The sequence below is a fragment of the Balaenoptera ricei genome, chromosome 6 (genome assembly GCF_028023285.1).
Source record: "Balaenoptera ricei isolate mBalRic1 chromosome 6, mBalRic1.hap2, whole genome shotgun sequence".
In the NCBI taxonomy this organism is placed as follows: domain Eukaryota; kingdom Metazoa; phylum Chordata; class Mammalia; order Artiodactyla; family Balaenopteridae; genus Balaenoptera; species Balaenoptera ricei.
Window position 1 is genome coordinate 114829169 of NC_082644.1, and position 21402 is coordinate 114850570.

At 45.2% G+C, this 21402-nt stretch overlaps 3 protein-coding genes and 1 non-coding gene across 7 annotated transcripts in view; 2 read left to right on the forward strand and 2 right to left on the reverse strand.

Moving 5' to 3' along the window:
* Positions 1-1028: 1028 nt before the first annotated feature.
* Positions 1029-20868, forward strand: ZNF79 (zinc finger protein 79). Of its 2 annotated transcripts, XM_059925671.1 has the most exons (7): positions 1029-1369; positions 5751-5839; positions 7803-7929; positions 8476-8571; positions 13089-19864; positions 20168-20399; positions 20739-20868. In XM_059925671.1, the coding sequence occupies exons 1-5, from the start codon at positions 1354-1356 to the stop codon at positions 14258-14260; spliced, it is 1500 nt and encodes a 499-aa protein (XP_059781654.1). In that variant the 5' UTR covers positions 1029-1353; the 3' UTR covers positions 14261-19864; positions 20168-20399; positions 20739-20868. The 2 variants fall into 2 exon arrangements, with proteins under 2 accessions (XP_059781654.1, XP_059781655.1); XM_059925672.1 differs by lacking the exons at positions 1029-1369; positions 7803-7929 and adding an exon at positions 7311-7357 and having other exon boundaries at positions 5775-5839.
* RPL12 (ribosomal protein L12) lies at positions 16073-19724 on the reverse strand. The gene is made up of 7 exons (XM_059925673.1): positions 19587-19724; positions 18955-19028; positions 17826-17924; positions 17437-17518; positions 16753-16839; positions 16299-16411; positions 16073-16124 (listed from the first exon to the last, which is right to left on the reverse strand). Exons 1-7 carry the CDS (start codon positions 19621-19623, stop codon positions 16119-16121), a joined length of 498 nt encoding a protein of 165 aa, XP_059781656.1. The 5' UTR covers positions 19624-19724; the 3' UTR covers positions 16073-16118.
* On the reverse strand, positions 16927-17056 carry LOC132368282 (small nucleolar RNA SNORA65). The gene has a single exon (XR_009504022.1). It is a non-coding gene; the product is annotated as a small nucleolar RNA SNORA65 (small nucleolar RNA).
* LRSAM1 (leucine rich repeat and sterile alpha motif containing 1) overlaps positions 20313-21402 on the forward strand; it is a 45261-nt gene continuing 44171 nt past the window's right edge. For 2 of the 3 annotated variants that reach the window (XM_059925668.1, XM_059925670.1), the window contains exon 1: positions 20313-20399. The gene's annotated coding sequence lies outside the window, so the exon portion shown is untranslated. Of the gene's footprint in view, positions 20400-20738; positions 20775-21402 lie in introns of all 3 variants that reach the window. The other variant, XM_059925669.1, reaches the window with a different exon arrangement.

The window sequence follows — 21402 nt, forward strand, 5'->3', positions numbered from 1 at the left end:
TCCATCAACGCTCTGAGGAAGCCCACTGAAATATCCCCTGGGGCAGCACGGAAGCCCCCAAGGACAGAATATTCAGGAATCTCCTCTCCCAACACTTCTAATCGAACACTGTTAAAGTGTGCTTCTGCCCCTGAGATTACTGAAGACGTCTTCCTGCTGATAAGCTTTTTTTTTTTTTTTTTTTTTTTAATTTATTTTTGGCTGTGTTGGGTCTTCGTTTCTGTGCGAGGGCTTTCTCTAGTTGTGGCAAGCGGGGGCCACTCTTCATCGCGGTGCGCGGGCCTCTCACTATCGCGGCCTCTCTTGTTGCGGAGCACAGGCTCCAGACGCGCAGGCTCAGTAGTTGTGGCTCACGGGCCTAGTTGCTCCACGGCATGTGGGATCTTCCCAGACCAGGGCTCGAACCCGTGTTCCCTGCATTAGCAGGCAGATTCTCAACCACTGCGCCACCAGGAAAGCCCTGATAAGCTTTTATACTTTGACAGTTCCAGGCCAACCCGCGGCTGCCCCGTTCACACTGAGGGGCCCTCACTTCCTTTACCCCTCCCAAACTCTCAGAAGGGCGCAAGAGGACCGTGAAGGTCGCTGGGGTTGGGCCCTGAGCTGACTGACGAGGGAGAGGACCTCGTGGAGCCGGGCCCAGGGCACGCCAAACCCAAGGAGAAACCAGGCGCCTAGACCTAGTGCAGGTCTGCGCCTGCGCTTAAAGCACCGCTCCCCTGAGCCTTCGCGGCCAAGTCGCTTCCTGTCCAAGAGGCCCCAGTCATTGGATTCGGTGGACCTGAAAGGCATGTGCAACAAAGCGTGATGGGAAATAGATTCTGGGAGCAAGAACAGGCGGAAGCCTCGCTGGGAAATACGGTCCATGAGGGTGTGCGGGTCACAACCTGACACCGAGAGAAGAAAAGGCTTTGGCCAGTAACGAGCCCGGAGAATTCTGGGAAATGGAGTCCGGTGTGGCAGGGAGGCATGTGCGCATGACCGGAAGTGGCGCTATTCAGGCGCGTCCCCTTTGGAGCGAGAGGCGGGTCTGCGGCCGCAGTTTCTGAGCTCGCGCCGGAGGCGGGAGCCGGGAGTTTTCTCGCGTAGCTGGCCGCGGCTTTTTCACGTGGTGTTCTGCCTGAGACCGAGGCAGGTGCGCCACGGGCTCCCCAGCCGAGGCCTGGCTGTGGCTGGGGAGACAGTGAAAGACCCGGCTGGACAGGCCGGACCGGGCTCAGCACCGCAGGCTCAGACCCGGCCTTTAAGGGGAGAGGCCTGAGAGAAGAGCCCAGAGCGGGGCTGGGGCTGCAGTGAAGCGACGCTGACGCTCAAGAGAACTGCTGGGAGGCGGTGGCGCGAGGTGGGACTCAAATGCTGGAGGAAGGAGGTGAGACGGACTGGTGGAGCGGTTTGTGGCTTCCAGCTTGTCCGCTAACAGTACTGTGTGACCCGGATCAGAACTCGGCGGTCATCCTTTCCACAAGTGGTTGGGGGACGATCCTTTTTGTGGAATAAAGAATTACGGGGTCAGAAAAGTTTGAGGAGCTCAGCCCTGGATCATCTCTGAGTGTCCTGTCCCTTACTCCGATCTGTTGATGGACCCATGGCATTAGAAAGTAGAGAGAAATGGGCCCTGGGAAGGAAAATGGGACTTACTCAGGGCCTCCTCTATTGCTTCCGATCTTCCAGCCCTCTTGAAGCATCAGGGATGTTCGGAATGGGAGCCTGTTGGCTTCACCTCATATTAAGGATGGGTTCAACCCAGTGGGATTGTGAAATCGTGGAGGATACTGGAGATTTAGAATCAGAAGGCTAGGATTCCTGTTTAAGCTCTGAGGTACCAGCCAGCTCTCTTAGCCTGTGTTTCTTCATGGAGGAGAAGGTAAAATAACGTTAACTACCTCGTTCCCCTCTAAGAACTGTAAGCATCAAATAAAATGACGCTTTTGAAAGCACCTTTTTTTTAACTGAGATATAATTTACATGCATTCGCTTTTAAAGTGTACAATTCAGTAGCTTTTAGTATATTAACAAAGTTACGCAACCATCACCTTTTTTTGTTGTTGTTGTTTGCGTCGTGCGGCATGCGGGATCTTAGTTCCCCAACCAGGGATCCAACCCATGCCCCCTGCACGGGTCTTAACCACTAGACCACCGGGGAAGTCCGTCACCATTATTTAATTCCAGAACATTTTCATCACCCCAAAAAGAAACTGGTATTACTCCACATTTTCCCTTCCTCCTAGTTCCTGACAACCATTAATCTATTCAATACTTTCTGTCCTCATGAATTTGCCTATTCTGGACATTTCATGAAAATAGAATCACACAATATATGTGTCTGGCTTCTTTCACTTAGCCTAACGTTTCAAGGTTCATCCATGTTGTAACATGAAGGAATCTACGTTTTATGGCTGAATAATATTCCATTACGTGGATTATACCATGTTTTATTTATCTGTTCCTCAGTTGTTGGACATTTGGGTGGTTTCCAGTTTGGGCTATTATGAATAATGCTGTAAACATGCATGCACAAGTTTTTGTGTGGATGTGCTTTCATTTTTCTAGGGTTTATACTTAGGGGAGGAATTATTGTATAACTCTGGTAACTTTGGTAACTCTGTTTAACTTTCTGATGAACTGCCAGACTGTTTTCCACAGTGGCTGCACCATTTTACATTCCCAGTAGCAATGTATGAGGATTTCAGTTTCTCTACATACTCATCAACACTTGTTTTTTTTTTTCCCATCTTTTTAATTTTAGCCATCTTGGTGTGAAGTGGTATCTCATAATGGTTTGATATGCATTTCTCCAATGACTGATGATGTTGAGCATCTTTTCATATACTTAATAGCTGTTTGTATCTTACTTTAGAGAAATACCTATTCAAATCCATTGCCCATTTTTAAGTTGGGTTATTTGTCTTTTCTTTGTTGAGTTTTTTTTTTTTTTTTTTTTTTTTTAATTTATTTATTTATTTGGCTGCGTTGGGTCTTTGCTGCAAGCAGGCTTTGTCTAGTTGTGGCGAGCGGGGGCCACTCTTCATCGTGGTGCGCGGGCCTCAGTAGTTGTGTCATGCGGGCTGTAGAGCACAGGCTCAGTAGTTGTGGCGCACGGGCCCAGTTGCTCCGCGGCATGTGGGATCCTCCCAGACCAGGGCTCGAACCCATGCCCCTGCATTGGTAGGCGGATTCCCAACCACTGTGCCACCAGGGAAGCCCTTTGTTGAGTTTTTAATATAAAGAATTCTTTTTATATTTTGGATACTAGACCCTTAGAAGATATATGATTTGCAGATCTTTTCACTTTCTTGACAGTGTCCTTTAAAGCACAGAGTTTTTAATTTTTATGAAATCCAGTTTAGCTTTCCTTTTGTTGCTTGTGCTTTTGATATCATGTCTAAGAAACCCATTGCCTAATCAGAGGTCATAAAGATTTATATCTGTATTTTCTTCTAGAAGTTCTAGCTTTTACATTTAGGTCTTTGATCCATTTTGGGTTTTTATATATGGTGTGAGGTAGGAGTCCAGCTTCATTCTTTTGCATGTAGATATCCAGTTGTCCCATCTCTATTTTTTTGAAAAGAAATTTAATTTCTTGGAACTCTTGTTGAAAATCAGTTGTCCATGAATGTATGGATTTATTTCTGGATCCTCAGTTCTTCTCCATGGATCTATATGTCTATCCTTATATCAGTTCCACACTATTTTAATTACTGTTGCCTTGTAGAAAGTTTAGATCTTCTGTAATTTCCTTGAACGGTGTTTGGTAATTTTCAATGTAATGTCTTTCACTTCTTTTTTTTTTTTTTTCTTTTTTTTTTTTGAGATTTGATGATGTTTTATTAAAGAAAAGTATCTAAATGGAAGCAAAAGTAACAGTAACAGTATCCATAAAAATATTTGTTCTGACATATTTACACATTAAAAAACAAAGAATTTGGATTGACAATAACATCCATTTATGAGAAATTGCTCTGAGCTTAACAGGTACCTCAGTGTCTGTAGGGAATGATTTTCTCAATTAAAGACTTTATGGTCTACAGAGAAAGGTCAACTGGAGGTGTCAACAATTTTAAATCTATTACATATAAAATGCAGTGTTGGGCTTCCCTGGTGGCGCAGTGGTTGAGAATCTGCCTGCCAATGCAGGGGACACGGGTTCGAGCCCTGGTCTGGGAAGATCCCACATGCCGCGGAGCAGCTAGGCCCGTGAGCCACAATTACTGAGCCTGCGCGTCTGGAGCCTGTGCTCTGCAACAAGAGAGGCCGCGATAGTGAGAGGCCCGCGCACCGTGATGAAGAGTGGCCCCCACTTGCCGCAACTAGAGAAAGCCCTCGCATAGAAACGAGGACCCAACACAGCCATAAATGAATAAATAAATAAATAAATAAATTTTTAAAAAATGCAGTGTTGAGGATGATGTGTGAAATTTAATTTTAAAAATTAAAAAATGATAACATTTTGAAAAAACAACTTTAAGAAGAATACTAGTGACAAGAGATTAGAGGTAGATATGGCTAAGAAAGTAAAGTAAATTAATCCATACCAAAATAAGTATCCTACCTATGTTATTTATACTTTTTTGCTTATAACATCAGTAATCAAACTCTTGCACTTCTTGTGTTCAATTTATTCCTAGGTGTTTTGTTCTTTTAATGCTCTTGTAAATGGAATTTAAAATTTTATTTTTGGATTGTTCATTGCTAGTGTATAGAAATACAGTTGGAGAACTGTTTATTCAATCCTTTGCCCATTTTTAATTGAGTTTTTTTTTATTGTATATTCATGTTGTATCCTGCAACCTTGCTGAACTTGTTTAGCTGTGATAGTTTTCTGTGGATTCCTTAGGATTTTCTGTATACAAAATCATGCCATTCACAAATACAGGTAGTTTAAATTCTTCCTTTCCAATCTGTATGCCTTTGGTTTGTTTGTTTGCTTCTTTTTGCCTAATTGCTCTGGCTAGAACTTCCAGTATAATACTGAATAGAGGTGGCAAAAGCAGACATCCTTGTCTTGTTCCTGATCTTAGGGGAAAAGCATCAGTCTTTAGCGCTGGGTTTTTTGTAAATGCCTCTTATCAAGTTGAGGAAGTTCCTTCTGTTCCTAGTTTATTGGATGTGTCTTATCATGAAAGGTATCAGATTCTGTAAAATGGACTTCTTGGTGTTCACTGAGATGATCATATGTTTTTTTTCCCCTTTGTATTAATATAGTGTATTGTACAGATTGATTTTCATTTGTTGAACCAACCTTGCATTTCTGGGATGACTCCCACTTGGTCATTACCTCTTCTTTTGATTAAGCAAATGTCTTAAATTTGCAGAGCCACTTTCTCCAAGGAACTTAATTGGTAATAGTTGTAAGCTGTATATTTACATGCTATGCATTGTGTCAACTGCTTTGTCTGCATTTAAATCTTCACAGCAACTTTACATGGGATATTATCCTCATTTTACAGATGAGAAAAATGAGACTTAGAGGTTACATGATTTGTACACTGCTGGTAAGTGGTAGATCTGGAATACTTGAGAGTCTGTTACACTCTAATGCCTCCCTATGTTTGAGTGAATTGATGGAACTTCTGAGGTAGGAAGGGAAATTGGAAAATTTATATCCCATTGCAGGTCTGCAAATTCAGCCTCAGTGAGCCCTGGGACCTATAATGTCATTTGAACACTCTCTTCAGAGTGAGAATTTGAGACTTTCTAGCTTGGTGAGCTGTAAACTTTTATGCCTCATTGCTTTCTTTCTCTTCCTCCAGAACCACCTTCTCCAGATCCTGCCCTTCCCCAAGAGGAAGGCACAGAAGAGGAAGGAATGGCAGGTGGTCTGCTCCCAGCTGGGCCCCAAGTAAGTTGGAAATTTACTCTGAAAGGCAGCCTCTTTTTTTTTTTTTCTTTAATATTAAGGGTGTTTTTGGTTTTTAATTACAAAAGGAATTCATGTTCTTTGTAGAAAACCTGAAAAATATAGACAACATACCCCCCCAAAATTACACTTAATCCTACAAAGAAATAACACTTAACATTTTGATTTGTGTCCTTTTAGTCATATTCTTTTTTTTCTGTTTTCCCCAAATGGGTTTGTCCTGATTTGTAACCTTCTTTTTATTTACACTTAGTAGAATTTGATTAATATTTCCCCCATTTCATTGAGTATTCTACAGAATTATTTCTAATAAATTCCATTTCATAGTCCTTCTGTGAGGATAAGAACTGTCTTCTCCCTTTCTTTTCCTTGACTAGACTAGGAATTGGTCTGTTTTCATTTTTAGAAAGCCTGCTCTTGGATTTCCTCATCAGTTCTACTCTTTAGTAACAAAATTTTCTGTATTAGTTTTTTTGCTTCCGCTTTCCTTAGATTTATTTTAAAATTCATTTTTCAAAATCTCTTGAGTTGAATCCCCTAATTCATTTTCTTCCTATTTTGTTCATATATATTGAAAATTTTTGGTGGTGGGTCTTTATTTTTTTAGATATGCCAAAATTGTGACTTTGGTTTCATGTCTGCACATTTAGCTGGTCTGTGCTCCATGCAGGCAAAGTTTGTGTCTCTTCTCCACACAAAACATCCAGGTATAGTGTGATTGCAGCTGTAGGGTTTACGGCTCAACCTTATTAAATTACTCATTTCTTCCATACCTTTATTTTTTTGTTTATTTTGTATTAACTCTGTCAACAACTAAGTTGTTTAACATCTCTCGTAGCTATATTTTAAATTTCTCCTTGTACTTCCTACAGTTTTTTCTTTATGAATTATATTTTTGTTATTTGGTTCATGACCCTTATATCTTCATAATGGATTTTACTCTCATTATAAAATGACCCAAATGTTTTAAATATTCCATCGTTTTTAAAAATGACCCTCTTTGTCCCGTTTAGTGCATTTCTCAGTGTGAAGGATGTATTGGAAGGACAGGTAAAATTAGAAATCAGGAGACTAGTTATGATTTGGGAAACGATGGTGGCTTAAAGCAAGGTAGTGGCAGGGGCATGGAGAGAAATGCATGAATTCTCATGATATTGAGGAGGAAGAATGAATATGCAGTTGACATGTGGGGAGCTGCAAGAAAGGGGAAGATAGCACCTAGTTGTCTGACATGGCCAATTAGGTGACTGGAGGTACCATTTCCTAAGCTGAAAATAGGCAAAGACTCTCTTGCCTCCGTGCCTTTGCTCCTGATGCCTCCGTTGCTGTGGACATCCTTCTCTTTCTCCATCTGAGGAACCTGCTCCTTGAAGGCCAGGTTGCCCTCCATCTATGATTCCTCCTCTGTTATCCTAGCAGCTAATCTGTCCATCTCTTTGACACATTATTACAGGTGGTTGCATACGTGCTGGCTCTCCTGCTGTACTGTGTGATGTCTGAGTAAGCAGGAATATTTATTAAATGTTCTGAAAACATTAATCATTCACATTTCTTTGCTAATTTGCAGCTGATTCCTTGTTGCATAAACTCACACATTCTAATTTTGTTTTTTCTATATTGGCACTTTTAATTCCCAAGCACCTGTTAGTTCTGCCCAATTACTGCTCATATATATACATAGTTTCTTCTATTTATATATAAAGTCTACTAGAATTATAAACATGTGAAGACAAGAGAGACTGTATTTTATTTATTTTTGTGCGTCAATATCCAATATAGTGTTAGGCACATAAGAAGTGATCAATAAATACTTTTCTGGAACTACCCTGAGTCCTTTCAAAGACCCTTTGTAGGCCCACTAACCAGCACACCCAGAGCTGCCAACCTTCCCACTCCCTCATATTCTAAGGCCACTGGGCAAGAAGGAATATGCTTGTTGTTTCAGGGATCCACACCTTTCAGCAGTGTGACTGTAGCTTTTACCCAGAAGGGATGGAGGCAGTTGGCCCCTACTCCGAGGGACAGGTTCAAGGAAGGGATGCCAGAAAAGTCCAGAAACCTGGTCCTACTGGGTAAGGAAACCATTTAAAATGCAGAATTTGTTCAGTTCTGAAAATGTTTTACTTCCCAGTGTCGAGTGATCCTGAGTGGCTCTGCTGCACCAGAGGGATAGTGTTTGTTCCTCCTCGTTCCCTAGTGAAAGATCTCTGCGTTCTGGTTTGGGGAATAGGCAGTTTCATTTTGTTCCCCTCGAGGCTGCACCTCCCCATTTTCTTATTTCCCAGGAAGGGTGGGGTAGCCTTCAGGCCAGTTCCTCCATAGTCACTAAGTTCCCATCTTCTTAAGTAGCTGGCTTTATGGGCTTGCTTAGCTCCCTGGCTTGACCCCTCCTTGAGGCTGTTACTTTAGCTCTTTTCAGAAATGCTCTACTAAGACCTTGGCACCATGTCTATCTTATTTACTGCTGTGTCCCCTAGTGCCTGGTACCAAGTCAGTGCTCAATAAATATTTATTGAATGAATGAAATGACCGACCTGTTTCCACTGCCCTCAGTTCTGGGAGGCTATTTATACTTAGTACAGATCTCTAAACCCCACTTTTTTCCCCCCCTTAAATAGGACTTCCAGTCTCCCAGCCTGGTATGAACTCCCAGTTGGAACAAAGGGAAGGTTCATGGATGCTGGAGAGAGAAGGCCTCAGGAGTACCTGTCCAGGTATGTGAGCAAGCACTGAGCCAGTCAGAGTCTCGGGAGCAAAAGCCCCTTTGAAACATGTGTTAGCGCATTTGAGTATTTTAACAACCGGTGAGGTAGATATTATTATCCCCGTTTCATAGATGAGGAAAATAAAGCTGAGAGAGGCTAACTCGCTGGTTCAGAGCCTCACAGCTAGACAGTGGCGAGGCTGGGGTTTGAAGCAACATCAGTCAGACTCCAAAGCCCTCTATTCCACGCCGTCTACTCAGTGTCCCCAGGCTGGGAGGCATTTGGGAGCACTGGTGGTATTGCTGGCCTCTGGGAAATGAGAGTCATCTCTGCTGGCCTAGCACGTTCCCTGCTTCGGGTTCACCTCACTGAGGATCTCAAGTACCCACCTTTAGCCATGCTTCAGCTGTGACACTTACTGCTACTCCCCTCTCTGACTAACCCTTTATTGGATCCTGCACCCACACCCCTTCTCTCCCTCTTCGTGGCCATGCCGGAATTTTCTGAAGGGCTGACACGAAGAAACTCAGGGAAAACAAGAGCAAGGGAAACCATAGTTTCTGCCTTTATCTCTTGCTACTCATCTAAGGCTGCTCACTCCACCCCCGCCTTCATATTTCAGCCCTTGCAAATGTCTGACCTCTGGCAGGGCCTGTGGTTCCAGCCACTTCTGATATTTTGAAACAAAGCATCAGAGGTACAATGAACTTAACAACTTTAAAGCGACAAAATTTTAAATTTTTCTAAAAATGTGGTCTAATGCTTTATATCTTTTATGGTTGCTGTAGGACAATGAAAACAAAGCCTCTGGCTTACTTTGTGCATGGTTCATCTGAACTCTCTTCTTCCCATTTTATCCTCTTTCTAAGCAGCCTATCACATGTCACCTCAGCCCTTGTAACTCCAGGCACCACTCACACTTGCTGAAATACTTCCCTTTACAGGGAGCCTCACTGCCTGCTGCTTCCTTCTCCCAAACCCCCTGCTTCCCAGCACAGCATACTTGTTATGCAGGACCTTTTAACCTGAATCCAGAGAACGCTGTGTGGAACTTCGGGAATTGAATACAGTGTTTTGTGGCAATAACTGCATCTTTCTGGGAAAAGATTTCATCACAGTCTCAGAGGGGTTCAGGATCCTATAAAGGTTACTGGAAAAGATTCAAATCACCGTGTCACTAGAAACAGAAGTTGGGAAAAGGTGTTACCACAAAGTATCTGTGCCCTGAGGTATTAGTGTAGAGTGTTAGTGTGGAAGCAACTTCGGATGTGGACCCATGAAAGACGCATCCAGGTCCTGGCTTGCTACGTATTAACTACATGGATTCAGAGTAAACCACTAAATTGTGGTCGTCTGTTTCTGTATCTGAAAAAATGTCGATAACAAAACCTGTCTTACTCTTTGACAAACTAATATATACGAAAAAAAGTTGTCGACAATGTAGGGCGGTATTAATTCTGTAATAGTGAAGTAGCTGGAGGAAAGTTTTAAATCTGGCTATTAGAGTCACTAAAACACTGCTCCTGCGATGTCGCGCCTCTGCTCTGAGACCCACCGAGCATCCTGGGCATCACTGCGCCTCCTGGGCATCACTGCGCCTCCTGGGCTGGTTTCAGAGCTATTATTCCATCCCACCCCTCCCACAGTGACAGACAGATCCAGGTCTTCAACCTGCCTTTGCCTCACTGCTTGGTACATGCCTGGCGTTGTTTCAGCTACTGGAGGTGCAACAGAGAACAAGATGTAGTCCCTGCTTACATCCTAGTGAGGAACGTAAATAAAGCGAGTAAACAAAATAACCGATACAATATTGGATGGTGATGAGTACTGTAAGAAAGGGGAATACGGGTGGGGTGGGGGCTCTCCTAGATCGGAGGAACAGGGAAGACCACTTCGAGGAGGTGACACTGGAGCTGAGATCTGAAGGAAAAGAATGAGCCAGCGTGTAAGTGTCCGGAGGAGGAACATTCTGGGCCACACCACGTGTTGAGGCTTTGAGTTGGGAATAAGTTCGACTTGTGTTAGGATGAGAAGAGCCTCGGACTCAGTAAACAAGAGGGAGGGTGCTGGGCAGGGGGTAGATCATGTAAGGCTTAGAGGCCATGGAAGGTGCTCAGGTTTTATTCAAATAGGAAGATAGGAAGCCATTGAGGGTTTTGAGCAGGGAAGGGATAATATTTGTGTTTGAAAAGATAACGTGTGGAGACTAGACTGTCAGTGTTCAAGACTAGAAGCAGGGAGATCAGTTAGGACATTCCAGTGAGAGGATGGTGGCTGCTGAGGAGGAGGATTCAGGACATACTTGGGTGTTAAAGCCAACACGACTTGCTAGTGGACTGGATGTGAGGGAAAGAGACATTAAGGATGACCCTGGCCTGAGCAGTTGGGTGAATGGGAAGGCTGACAAAGACACTGGCTTGAAAGGGAAAATCAGCGGTTCTGTTTTGGGTATATTCAGTTTCGAATATTAGACCGTCTTATACAGGAGCCAGCACCCATGCCCCCTGCAATGGAAGCGTGGAGTCCTAACCACTGGACCACCAGGGAATTCCCCGCATAGTCTTCTTAATTGCTCCTTTCTCCCACTGCTTCTTTTGTTGTCACTTTTCTACTCCTTTCCATCTTTTACTCAGATAGATGGTCAGTTTTTGAGAGCTGTAAGACCAAATACCAAGTAACATAGAGATACCCTCAACCCGAAACAGGGACTTCGGTGCTCTTAGTAGACTGGGCTTCGAATGCACGTGCAACTTAGAGGGAAACCTGCTTAATGGGAAACCATTTAATATGATTTACAAGGAAAAGGTCCAAGATAATAACAAGCACTCATATAACACTTGCTATTCCTCAGGTATCGTTTTGGGTCCTTTGTGTTTTAGCTCATTTAGTCCTCATAATAATTCTGTAAGAGAGCTACATTCACAAATAATAAATCCAAGGCATAGTAATTTGCCCAGAGTCACACAGCTAGTAAGAGGTTGAACCCAGATTTGAACCTAGGCAGTCTGGGTCAAGATTCTGTATAGAAATTCAAATAAAGCATACCTAAAACTAACCTGCTGTTTTCCTAAATAAGGCAGAAACGGGAAGAATCTTTTCAGGAAAATTGACCCTTGTGAAAAGAAGCTCCGTAGCCTTCCCTAAAACTTCATTCCCTTAGCTATATGCCTCTATGAAGGAGACAGAGAGAGCCATCTGAGACCATTGGGTTCACTTAGTTTTAATACTTTGCAAATATTATACATTAATTCACACTTTGTTTTCTCTTAAAATGAATGAGGTCCCAAAGGGGATTAAGAATCAGTAACTCTTCTTAAAAATATCACCCACCCCCATCCATATTATAAAAGCAATGTTATTCTTTTTAAAGTAACTTTTTTTCTAATAAAAATAATATAAGTTCATTTAAAGTTTAGAAAAGAATAAAAAAGAAAATCAAGATCTCCTATCATCCCACCACACAGAGGTATTACCTTCAATCTTCATATTACAAAAAGCAGCGTTTTCTAAAATTAAGATAACAGTATGTAATTTTACATATTCCTTCTTTCACCTAACAGCATGTTGTTTATTTTTATCACTGCATAGTCCTTGAAAGCAAGGTTTTTATAACTTTTATTATAAAAATAATAGTCACTGGAGAACATTAGAAAATACAGATAAGCATTGAAGAAAATAAAAACTACCCCTGCCTAATCCCACAGCCCAAAGACAACACAGCTTATCTTCACATTGTATAACTTGCCAGTGTTTTTTCAATTAATACCTTTCTACAAAAGGAATTATAATGTACAGATTTCAAACATGACTTATAACTGCTGAACAGTGTCCCTTGATTGGCTATACTATAGTCATTCCTTGTTATTAAACATTTAGGTATTTGCTTTTCATTTGACAAATGATGCAGTGTTGACGACAAATGATATCAATGCAAGTGAAGTGGAATTCTATGTCAGCATTTTAAAGACTCTTGACACATGCAGCCAGATTACTCTCCAGAAAGCCTGTCCATTTATGCAGCCGCACCAGTGTGTGAGATATCCCAAATGCTGCACTCTTACCAACACTCTAGAATTAACCATTTTTTTAAAAATCTTGCTGATTTGATAGGTGAAAACATTGATCCTGCTGGCATCAGTCATCAGCTTTTTTAAGTGAATTGTTCAAACCTGGTAATAGCAGGTTGCCCAAAACCACACTGAGAATTGTGACTAAGAAGACAGCTTAAGACAACCCAGTACTTGGCAAAAGCACAGGAGAGGAGTGTCAGAAAGAAAGGAGAGGAGTGCATCTGAGGCAGGTTCAGGATAAACTTCTGTTTAGGAAAGGGAGCAAAGAGTGCTCATGTCTCTGAAAAACTTTCTGGTCATTGTGGTTTAGAACAGAAGCATCCTGGGTGAAAGGGGGTGGAAGCATCGAACCTGTCCTACATAAGAGCTCAGCCAGACTCCTTCAGCCTTTTGTCTTTCGGTATCTTTTCTTTCACCAAAAGAATCTTTAAAATTGCTTTTGTAAATATTCTTCAGATTGGAAGATTGTATCTGAATCACCAGCTGAACAAGACATTTCTGAAGAATCATTCCAAGACCCAAGTGTAGAGATGCCCTCTGGGGAGTCAGATCACAGGAACAGTGAACTGGGGAAGAGCTTCAATCTGAGACCAGTTCTTTCTCCACAGCAGAGAGTTCCTACAGAAGTGAGACCCCGTAAATGTGAAACACACACAGAGAGTTTCAGGAAGAATTCAGATATAATTAAACCTCACAGAGTGAAGCCGTACATATGTAATGAATGTGGCAAAGCCTTCAGTTACTGTTCTTCCCTTTCTCAGCACCAGAAGAGCCACACTGGGGAGAAGCCATATGAGTGCAATGAATGCAGGAAGGCCTTCAGCCAGAGCTCATCTCTTATTCAGCACCAGAGGATTCACACCGGAGAGAAACCTTATAAATGCAGTGAATGTGGAAGAGCCTTCAGCCAGAATGCAAACCTTACAAAACACCAGCGAACTCATACTGGAGAAAAGCCCTACAAATGTAGTGAGTGTGAGAAAGCCTTCAGTGACTGTTCAGCCCTTGTTCAGCATCAGAGAATTCACACTGGAGAGAAGCCTTACGAATGCAGCGACTGTGGGAAGGCCTTCCGCCACAGTGCAAATCTTACAAACCACCAGAGGACTCATACAGGGGAGAAGCCCTACAAGTGCAGCGAATGCGGGAAGGCCTTCAGCTACTGTGCAGCATTTATTCAGCACCAGAGAATCCATACAGGGGAGAAACCCTACAAATGTAATGCATGTGGGAAGGCCTTCAGCCAGAGTGCAAACCTCACAAACCACCAGAGGACTCACACTGGAGAGAAACCCTACAAGTGCAGTGAGTGCGGGAAGGCCTTCAGCCAAAGCACAAACCTTATAATCCACCAAAAGACCCACACTGGGGAGAAGCCTTATAAATGTAATGAATGTGGGAAATTCTTCAGTGAGAGCTCAGCCCTTATTCGACATCATATAATTCACACAGGAGAAAAACCCTATGAGTGCAATGAGTGTGGAAAGGCATTTAACCAGAGCTCATCCCTTAGTCAGCATCAGAAAATTCACACTGGTGTGAAACCTTACGAATGTAGTGAGTGTGGTAAGGCCTTCAGGTGTAGTTCAGCTTTCATTAGACATCAGAGACTCCATGCTGGAGAGTAACTGGGAACATAACCAAAGTGGATGGGGACCTGACAGGTAATTTGAAGGCATCTGGGGACATCTGACTTTAAGTCTAGCCCAGAGCCATATGCAAAAGCACCTTTAATAAATAGTCACTATTTTACATGTTGCATCTGGAAGGTCTCAGGTGCTCTCTTCTTTCTCAACATCTTAAGACAACCCAACTCCAATTACACTGTTTTAAAGATTTACCTTTAATTCAGTGGAAAAAACACTCCAGAAACGTTGATTTATGAAGAATGAGTGAAAGACTTGGTTCCTACTTAAAAGGTCAGGTATTTTGGCAGTGGTCTGGTCGTAGTAGTCTCTGCTTGAACGAGGGCTGTTGCAACAAGAGAATCAAGAACATTAGCCGGGAACGAGTATCCCCACAGTGGGGCCACTGAGGTTTAAGATTTGGGGGAGTGAATTCAAGTGAGGAAGGGGGATTCTAGAGCCAACTGTTACTAGAATGGGGCTGGGGGAGGGATGCTGAATCTAGACACAGCTGCACACAACCTGCACTTTCTGAGCTGCTCAAGTGCTCTATTCTAGTTACTGCTGTCAAGAAAAGACTGAGGAAGGACAGTGAGGTTGAGGGTGCAGGAAGAAGCTAATGAAATCCTTCAGCAAGGCACATACCTTTAAACGGAGTTCCTAAGGGAGGGAAGGCTAACAAAACTGGGGCAACGTGACGGCAGCCATGCTTTCCCTGGCTCAGAGGCAGGCGAGTCATTTTTACTTTCCCCTCTTCCTGACAGCTGAGTATCTTTTAAATCAAGCTCCTTAGCCTGTTGGCCTGCTTCCTTTCTCCCTTGCACCCCACTGGTGTAGATCTCATCTCAGCACTTATAAACTGCTGTGAGCTTACTTGGTTTTTGGTTAGGTAAGCCTGATTTGAGACGCCCCATTACTGGTCTACTGTAAGGTAAGCTGGTTGTACCCTCAGCCATCACCCAAGGCCTCTAGCTTTGATTCCTTGCTGACTTGCCACGTGTCCTGGAATGTTCCTCACTCCAGCGATCTCGGGCAGTCCTTTCCACTAAAGCAGTTTTCCACCCCTGCTTGCACCTGTGATTAAAAACCAAATGGGACAGCCAAGTGACTAATGGCAGGGAAACGAAGTTCTTGGCGCTGTCATTCCCAACTCCCTTTAGGCTAGTGCCCAGAAGCCCCTTCCAGGTGGTACTTCAGGCTGCTCAGGGGTAGCTTTGTCTCAGTGTCCAGGTGCTTGAGGTTCATTCATTGCATATCAAATAAGGTGAAAGTGAGTGAGGAGCTCTAGAAACTCAAAAGGAACAGAAATAAGGAAAAGACATGGGAGAGGCTTAGGAAAGGTGAAAGCATTCATTAGAAAATAGTCTTGTTACTGGTTTAAAGCAAACCAGTGTAGGGCTAGGAGCTGCTAACTACAGAAGAGGACTCATAAAGGTCAGGTTCTTTGGTTGCCCCATCAGTGGTTCTGAACCACAGCTGTACACTGGAATGGAGAGCAAAGCCTTGAATCATGGGCCCAGAACCCACCAAATGATTAAATTGGTTTGGGATGAAGAGCTCCTTCCCTGTGTGTTTATTATGTTTAGCTCCCCAAGTTTTCTTTCTGACCAAGAACTTTTTCTTGAGGAGCTCCATGAATGTGTCTCCAAAAAGCAGACTTCCTTTCTAGGTATTTTCTGAGCTAGTCCCATACAGGACAGAAATATGTTGTCCACTGATTGCTGCTTCATCCCCAGATTCTGTCACCCTGGCCTCAATGACCACCATTTGACCACAAAGCCTAGGCTCCCCCGAGGAAGAGGCCACATCAAAAAGTCCACTGGTTGTCAAATAACTCTTTTATTATTTTTCTTTGCAGTTCTTAACTCTGTGGAAAAGGAAAAAAAAAAAAAAACCCTCTCAGTAATAGGACAGAAAAACCTTATCTCCCAACCCCACTATTGAGCACTTCTAGAATTTTCCACCTTTTCCCCAGGAATACATTAGCTTCCCCTCCAGTTTTCACCCTAATTTTAAGAAAATCAATGCATAAGTCACTTACAGCTGGGCATTCCACCGCACCACTGTTGATGTCATCTATGATGTCGTGAGGGTGGCGGCCATCAACATTGCAGCCCACAGACTGGGCGGTCCCCAGGATCTCTTTAATGGTTCCTATAATTAAGAAAAGGTGGAATCAGAGGGCCTGTCAGTCCCTCACAATCCTCAGATACCAGTGGGGAAATACAGGCAAGGAGAGGAATAACTATTTTATGGAATACAGGGATAATTATCACTACTCCCCTAATCCAAAATTCAGAGCTCCATATATTTAAAAGCTCTGAATGCAAAAATGTCCACAGGTCCTATGATACCCAGATTCTTTCAAACCGAGAAAGACACCACACCCCAATTTCAGGTCTTACAGAATAAAATCCCCTCTAAGTGGGAAAATGCCACTAAGTGCATACATCTTGCATGACAATTAAGGTGGCCTCATACTGTTCTGTTCTTACCAGAGAGTTCTCTAGCTAAAGATCGATGCCGCATCTGTCGGGCAATGTTGACAATCTCATCAAAAGTGATGTTTCCACTGTGCTTAACTGCAGAAAATAAAAAACAGCAAAAGCTTTGTTACCACCTGAGGTCAGAGCAGAGCACAGCAGTCAGTCCTCCCTCATCCATTTCTAACCTGTTCCCATGCTTTCGGCACAGAGTCATCCACATGAAGAACAACCCTGTTTCCTAAGCTGGGGTTTAGTATCAGCTCACCACTGGATTGCACCAGCCAACAGAAAACTGGTCAGGTGCAGTGGCGGGTGGCTAGGGACAAAATCAAGTCTTTGCTAACCTTATGTGCAAGGGACTGTTTTGAAGAGGAGAAAAAACACGCTGAAGTGACTGAGGTTGATTAAAGCTGTCCATAGGGTCTGTCATCCAGCTAGGAAGCTGCTCTTTCTTGATTACTGGTTATCTTTCTCAGTTTCTTCACCCTGCCTGAACATGTCCCTCCTGCAAGCGTTGAGTGGGATCTGTTCCACACCAGGGATTGGGGAGAGCCACAAGGCACTTCTTGGCAGTGCCTAGCTCTGTAACAGCTTAACAAATACCTGTGCCATCCCTAGGTTTCATTAAAGGGAGCACGTGCAGCTGTGTATCAAACACTGGGCACACAAGTATCCAGGGAAAAAGCCACTCACTGTTTTTCTGCTTCTTTCTGTCTCTTGGCGGTTCCTTGAGGGCTTTGATGATCAGGGCAGAGGCAGAAGGTACCACCTCAATCTGCGGAAGAGATTCTCAATGGGAGTAACATACCCTACCCCACCCTCCGATGAGAACAACCAATACTACCATGCACCTTGGCTCTCAGAATCCATGGGCCAGATGCCGCATTTACTGTACATTCAGGTTAATTTTCGCAACCTGAAACACGTCCTACCCCAGCAAACATAAGTGATTTACCCAATGTCTCAAAAGCCTTCCCCACAGATAAAATTGCTCTTACCTCACCACTAGTGGCAGGTGACTATGTCAGCAAAAAACCTTCCTCCCAGGAATCCCTACCTCTGCCCTCCCTCAAACCAAGTACCTGGGCCTGTCGGTTCTGAATGGTCAGTTTCACTGTAATCCTCAGACCCTTCCAATCACCAGTTGCCTTGGCGATGTCATCACCAACTTTTTTTGGAGACTGCAGAAATAAAAGGTATATAATCACACCATGCCCTACATCGAAGCAGTCTGAAAATCTGCCCAGTCCTTCTCACTTGGCAGCACAAGCAAGCTGTTTGAAACACGTTTAACTTTGCCTGCCCAATCAAGGCATGGCTATCACCATACTAAACTGGAAAACAGAGGCTGCAGGTTTAGTGGGTCCAGGGCTGTAAACTGCAGGTTCAAGGCCACAATGGGACCAGGGCCCTTATCTACCTACCCTCTCCTAAGGACCTATGTGGTAATTTTCAACTCTTTTACATTTGAATCACCGGGGGCCTCTTTAAAGACACCAGGTCCTTGTGTCTGACCAACCCTAGTCAATCTGCGGGGATGAGGTCTGGGCATTTGCCCCTTTACAATTCCCTAAACAGGAGAGATGTCCAGTGAGTGCCAGCTGAGGTAAGGGCCAAGGAAGAGTAATGAGGACACTGCTTAAGCAAAACCATGGTGGGAGAGCTTTTCACACAGGAGACCACTGCTCAAGGAATAAAGGCCTGATTATATTCAAGAAAAAGAAAATTCAGTGAAGAGTATAAAATGGAGGAAAAAGCAGGTAAGTAAGTCTGATCCTAGGTAAAGCTAATCATGTTAACCAGTAGGTTCAGAGCAGAGTTGTTAATACAAGCTACTGTAACATTCACCGAGATCTTCATGTCACACCCCATTTTATCTTCCCAGCAGCCATATGCCCATCTCCCTAGGAAACAGGCCAAGTAGGCTATGCGGTGTCACTAAGCCACTCTTGACTTCAAAAACCTCCTCCATCCCGTCCCTCAGGGACACTAAGAGCAGCAGCTAAGAGGCACTGGAAAGTTACAGGTTCAAGGTACCAGGTTCCATCTTTACATACAACCTTTCTGTGATGGCTAGTGCCAGTTCAGGCCTAGCCGGGGATGGCAATCGCTCACTGTCTGGGGCACCTCAGACACAGTCGTGTTTGCACAAGCCAGAGTCGAACTCTGCTCTCCGCAAACAAAAAGCGCCCCTCCACAAGGATGACTTACCAGACCCAGGGGGCCGATCTTGGGGGCCAGGGCAGACGTGGCACCGACTTCCCCACCGGTGCACCTCAGGTACACTGGGAGAAAGAAAGGATCAGTGCCTCCGCAAGGGGAGCCCCCAAGTCACAGCCCTCCCAACGCATCTTTGCGGGCCTGGACACACCACCTTCTGCCTTTTCTCAAAACAGCCCCAAGAACCTCGGCGGGAGCGAGGCAGGACACCCCTGCCCCCAAGGCGTGGACCGCTCCAAGCGCCACGTGGGACAGCGGCCTTCCGCTTGGCTACCGGCTGCCGAGGCCCACACCGCGCCGGCGCGGAAGAAGCCCCGGCCGCCGGCCAACGCAGCCTAGGGGGACGCGCCCGGAGACAAACCTTACCCTAAGGGTGGGGGCTGCAAAGCCGCCACAGGTCGTCCGGTCCTGCCCCCCATCTACACGTGGGGAAGCTGAGGCCCAGAAACAGGCTCGGCCAGGACACACAGCGCCCTGAACGCAGCACCAGAGGGCCAGCCTCTAGCGGGCAGCGGTTCTAAAACCCGCCGTGGGAAAGGCAATTGCGGCGGAGGCCGCAAGCCGGACGGAACGCGGGGAGGGATGCTCCATCCCGAAGCCCCGGCCACATCTAAAGCACGCACCGACTTTGATCTCGTTGGGGTCGAACTTAGGCGGCATGGTGGAGGCGGCTGGTGTCGGATGAACCCGGATTCGGGACGACCGAAGAAAGTTGCACCTGAGCCTCCTCCGAGCCGAAAGCCGAAAGACCGGAAGATAGGGCGCTTGCGCTGGATAAAGGCCTGAAAGTGCGGCTCTCGCGAGAACTGCCGTCTCCGCCCCATCTTGCAGCGACGCCCTTGGCGCCATATTGCTTGTGGGCAGGCACCGAAGGCTGAAGGCTGGAGAAGTAGGCACCGCGGTGAGCTGTAGCTAGGGGTTCGGAAGGGGGGTTCGGGGCAGTTCTTCCGGGGGAGGCAGACAACAGAGCGCTGTTCCCGAGATCTCAGGCTCCGTTGCTGCCCATTCTCCCTGAGGGTCACCCCGTAGTCCCTGTCACTCTATCCCAGAACCCCGCCCCTCTCCTGAGGGTCCGCACCGGCATTCCGAGACCCCACGGCCACGGCGATCCCCTACCCCCTTCTAACTCCCTCGTGATGTGGGCATTTTAGCTATTAAAACAATTTTATTAGAGTCTAAATCCGGTCCAACTCTTAATTCTAAGATTCTGCGGTCTTCGGTCTCAGACTTCGTCATCCTGGTCTGCATGACTTTCTGAGATTCTGAGTTTCGGTCCCCAGTTCCTGCGTTTGGAGGAGAGCAGACTGTGGCTCCGCCGGGCCTGTGCCGGGTGGTCTGTCACCCGGCATCCATGACCAAGACCTGCGAGTGATCGGCCTGCCTTGAGGTCCACCAGAGGGAACGAACGTCGGAGACCTGTGTATCCGCAAAGCAAGGTTGGGCACTGCCCACCCCAGCCAGGGGAGGAGGGTGTGGCTCTTCCTATCTGGGCTGGACGTCGGGGGAGGGGATGGATGAGGCGTGGACATCCGGGAGCAGGTCGGGAAGAGCTGATCTTCTAGGAGGAATGGAGGAGAGGTGGCCGTTGGGGAGGAGGTGAGGGAAAGTTAGTCATTGGGGAGCAGGAGGTTAAGAGCTGGTCATCAGGGAGAGATGGGGGAGGGCTGTTTTTAGATCATTCCCCATCCCTGCAGACAGGTGGGGTGACAAGAGGAGCCTGAGCCAGCTCTGCAGGCTTGGCCAGCTCCCCAGACAGCCTTCCCCTCTATTGGCAGGGACCTGTGATCTCTACGCCTCCCGCTGAGGAATGGGTGTGTGTCTTCTTCAACTGCATCTTCTCCCTGGCCCCTTTCTCCCTAGATCCTTCAGCTGTAGTAGGCCCTGAATAAATGTTTGTTAGATGTGTGGTGCTACGTGGTTAACATTTATTGGGCACTCATCATGTGCCAGGTACTGTGCTATGGGCTTTGCAAATAGGGAAATCACTGGATCCAAATAGAACCAAGTGTTGGTAACATTATTACTCACACTTTACAGATGAGGAGACTGAGGCTCAGAGAGGTGAACCAAGGGGACATGGTTGGTGGGTGACAGATCTGGGATTCAAAACCAGTTAAACAAAGAAAAAACAAAAAAGAAAAAAATTCTATTTCATCCCAAAGCCCATGCTGTTAACCATAAGCTTCCCTGTATGGTTGCTTCCTGGCCCATCGCTGTCCCATATCAAATCTGATATTTTCTGGTACCGGGCAGGCAGTGAGCACCTGGCTTCTGAGTTCAGGATGGTATACTTAATGTGTGCTGAGTTACTGAAGCACCAAGGAGCTGGGCAAACTCCACAGGATCGGGACTTGAAAGAGCAGAGTTCCAGACTGGTTTTGCTGCAATCCAGGCTGTATAACCAGATCGCTGAACTTGATGAGCATCAGTTTTGTTACT

Excerpts from the sequence above, each read along its gene's own strand:
- RPL12 (XM_059925673.1), bottom strand. The coding sequence starts at position 19,623 with ATGCCGCCTAAGTTCGACCCCAACGAGATCAAAGTCG. Across the intron at positions 17,519-17,825 it reads TTCAGAACCGACAGGCCCAG|ATTGAGGTGGTACCTTCTGC; the intron begins GTACTTGGTTTG and ends TCTCTTCCGCAG. Across the intron at positions 16,840-17,436 it reads CAGAAAGAAGCAGAAAAACA|TTAAGCACAGTGGAAACATC; the intron begins GTGAGTGGCTTT and ends TATTTTCTGCAG.
- ZNF79 (XM_059925671.1), top strand. Across the intron at positions 5,840-7,802 it reads TGCTCCCAGCTGGGCCCCAA|GGATCCACACCTTTCAGCAG; the intron begins GTAAGTTGGAAA and ends TTGTTGTTTCAG. Across the intron at positions 7,930-8,475 it reads CAGAAACCTGGTCCTACTGG|GACTTCCAGTCTCCCAGCCT; the intron begins GTAAGGAAACCA and ends CCCCTTAAATAG.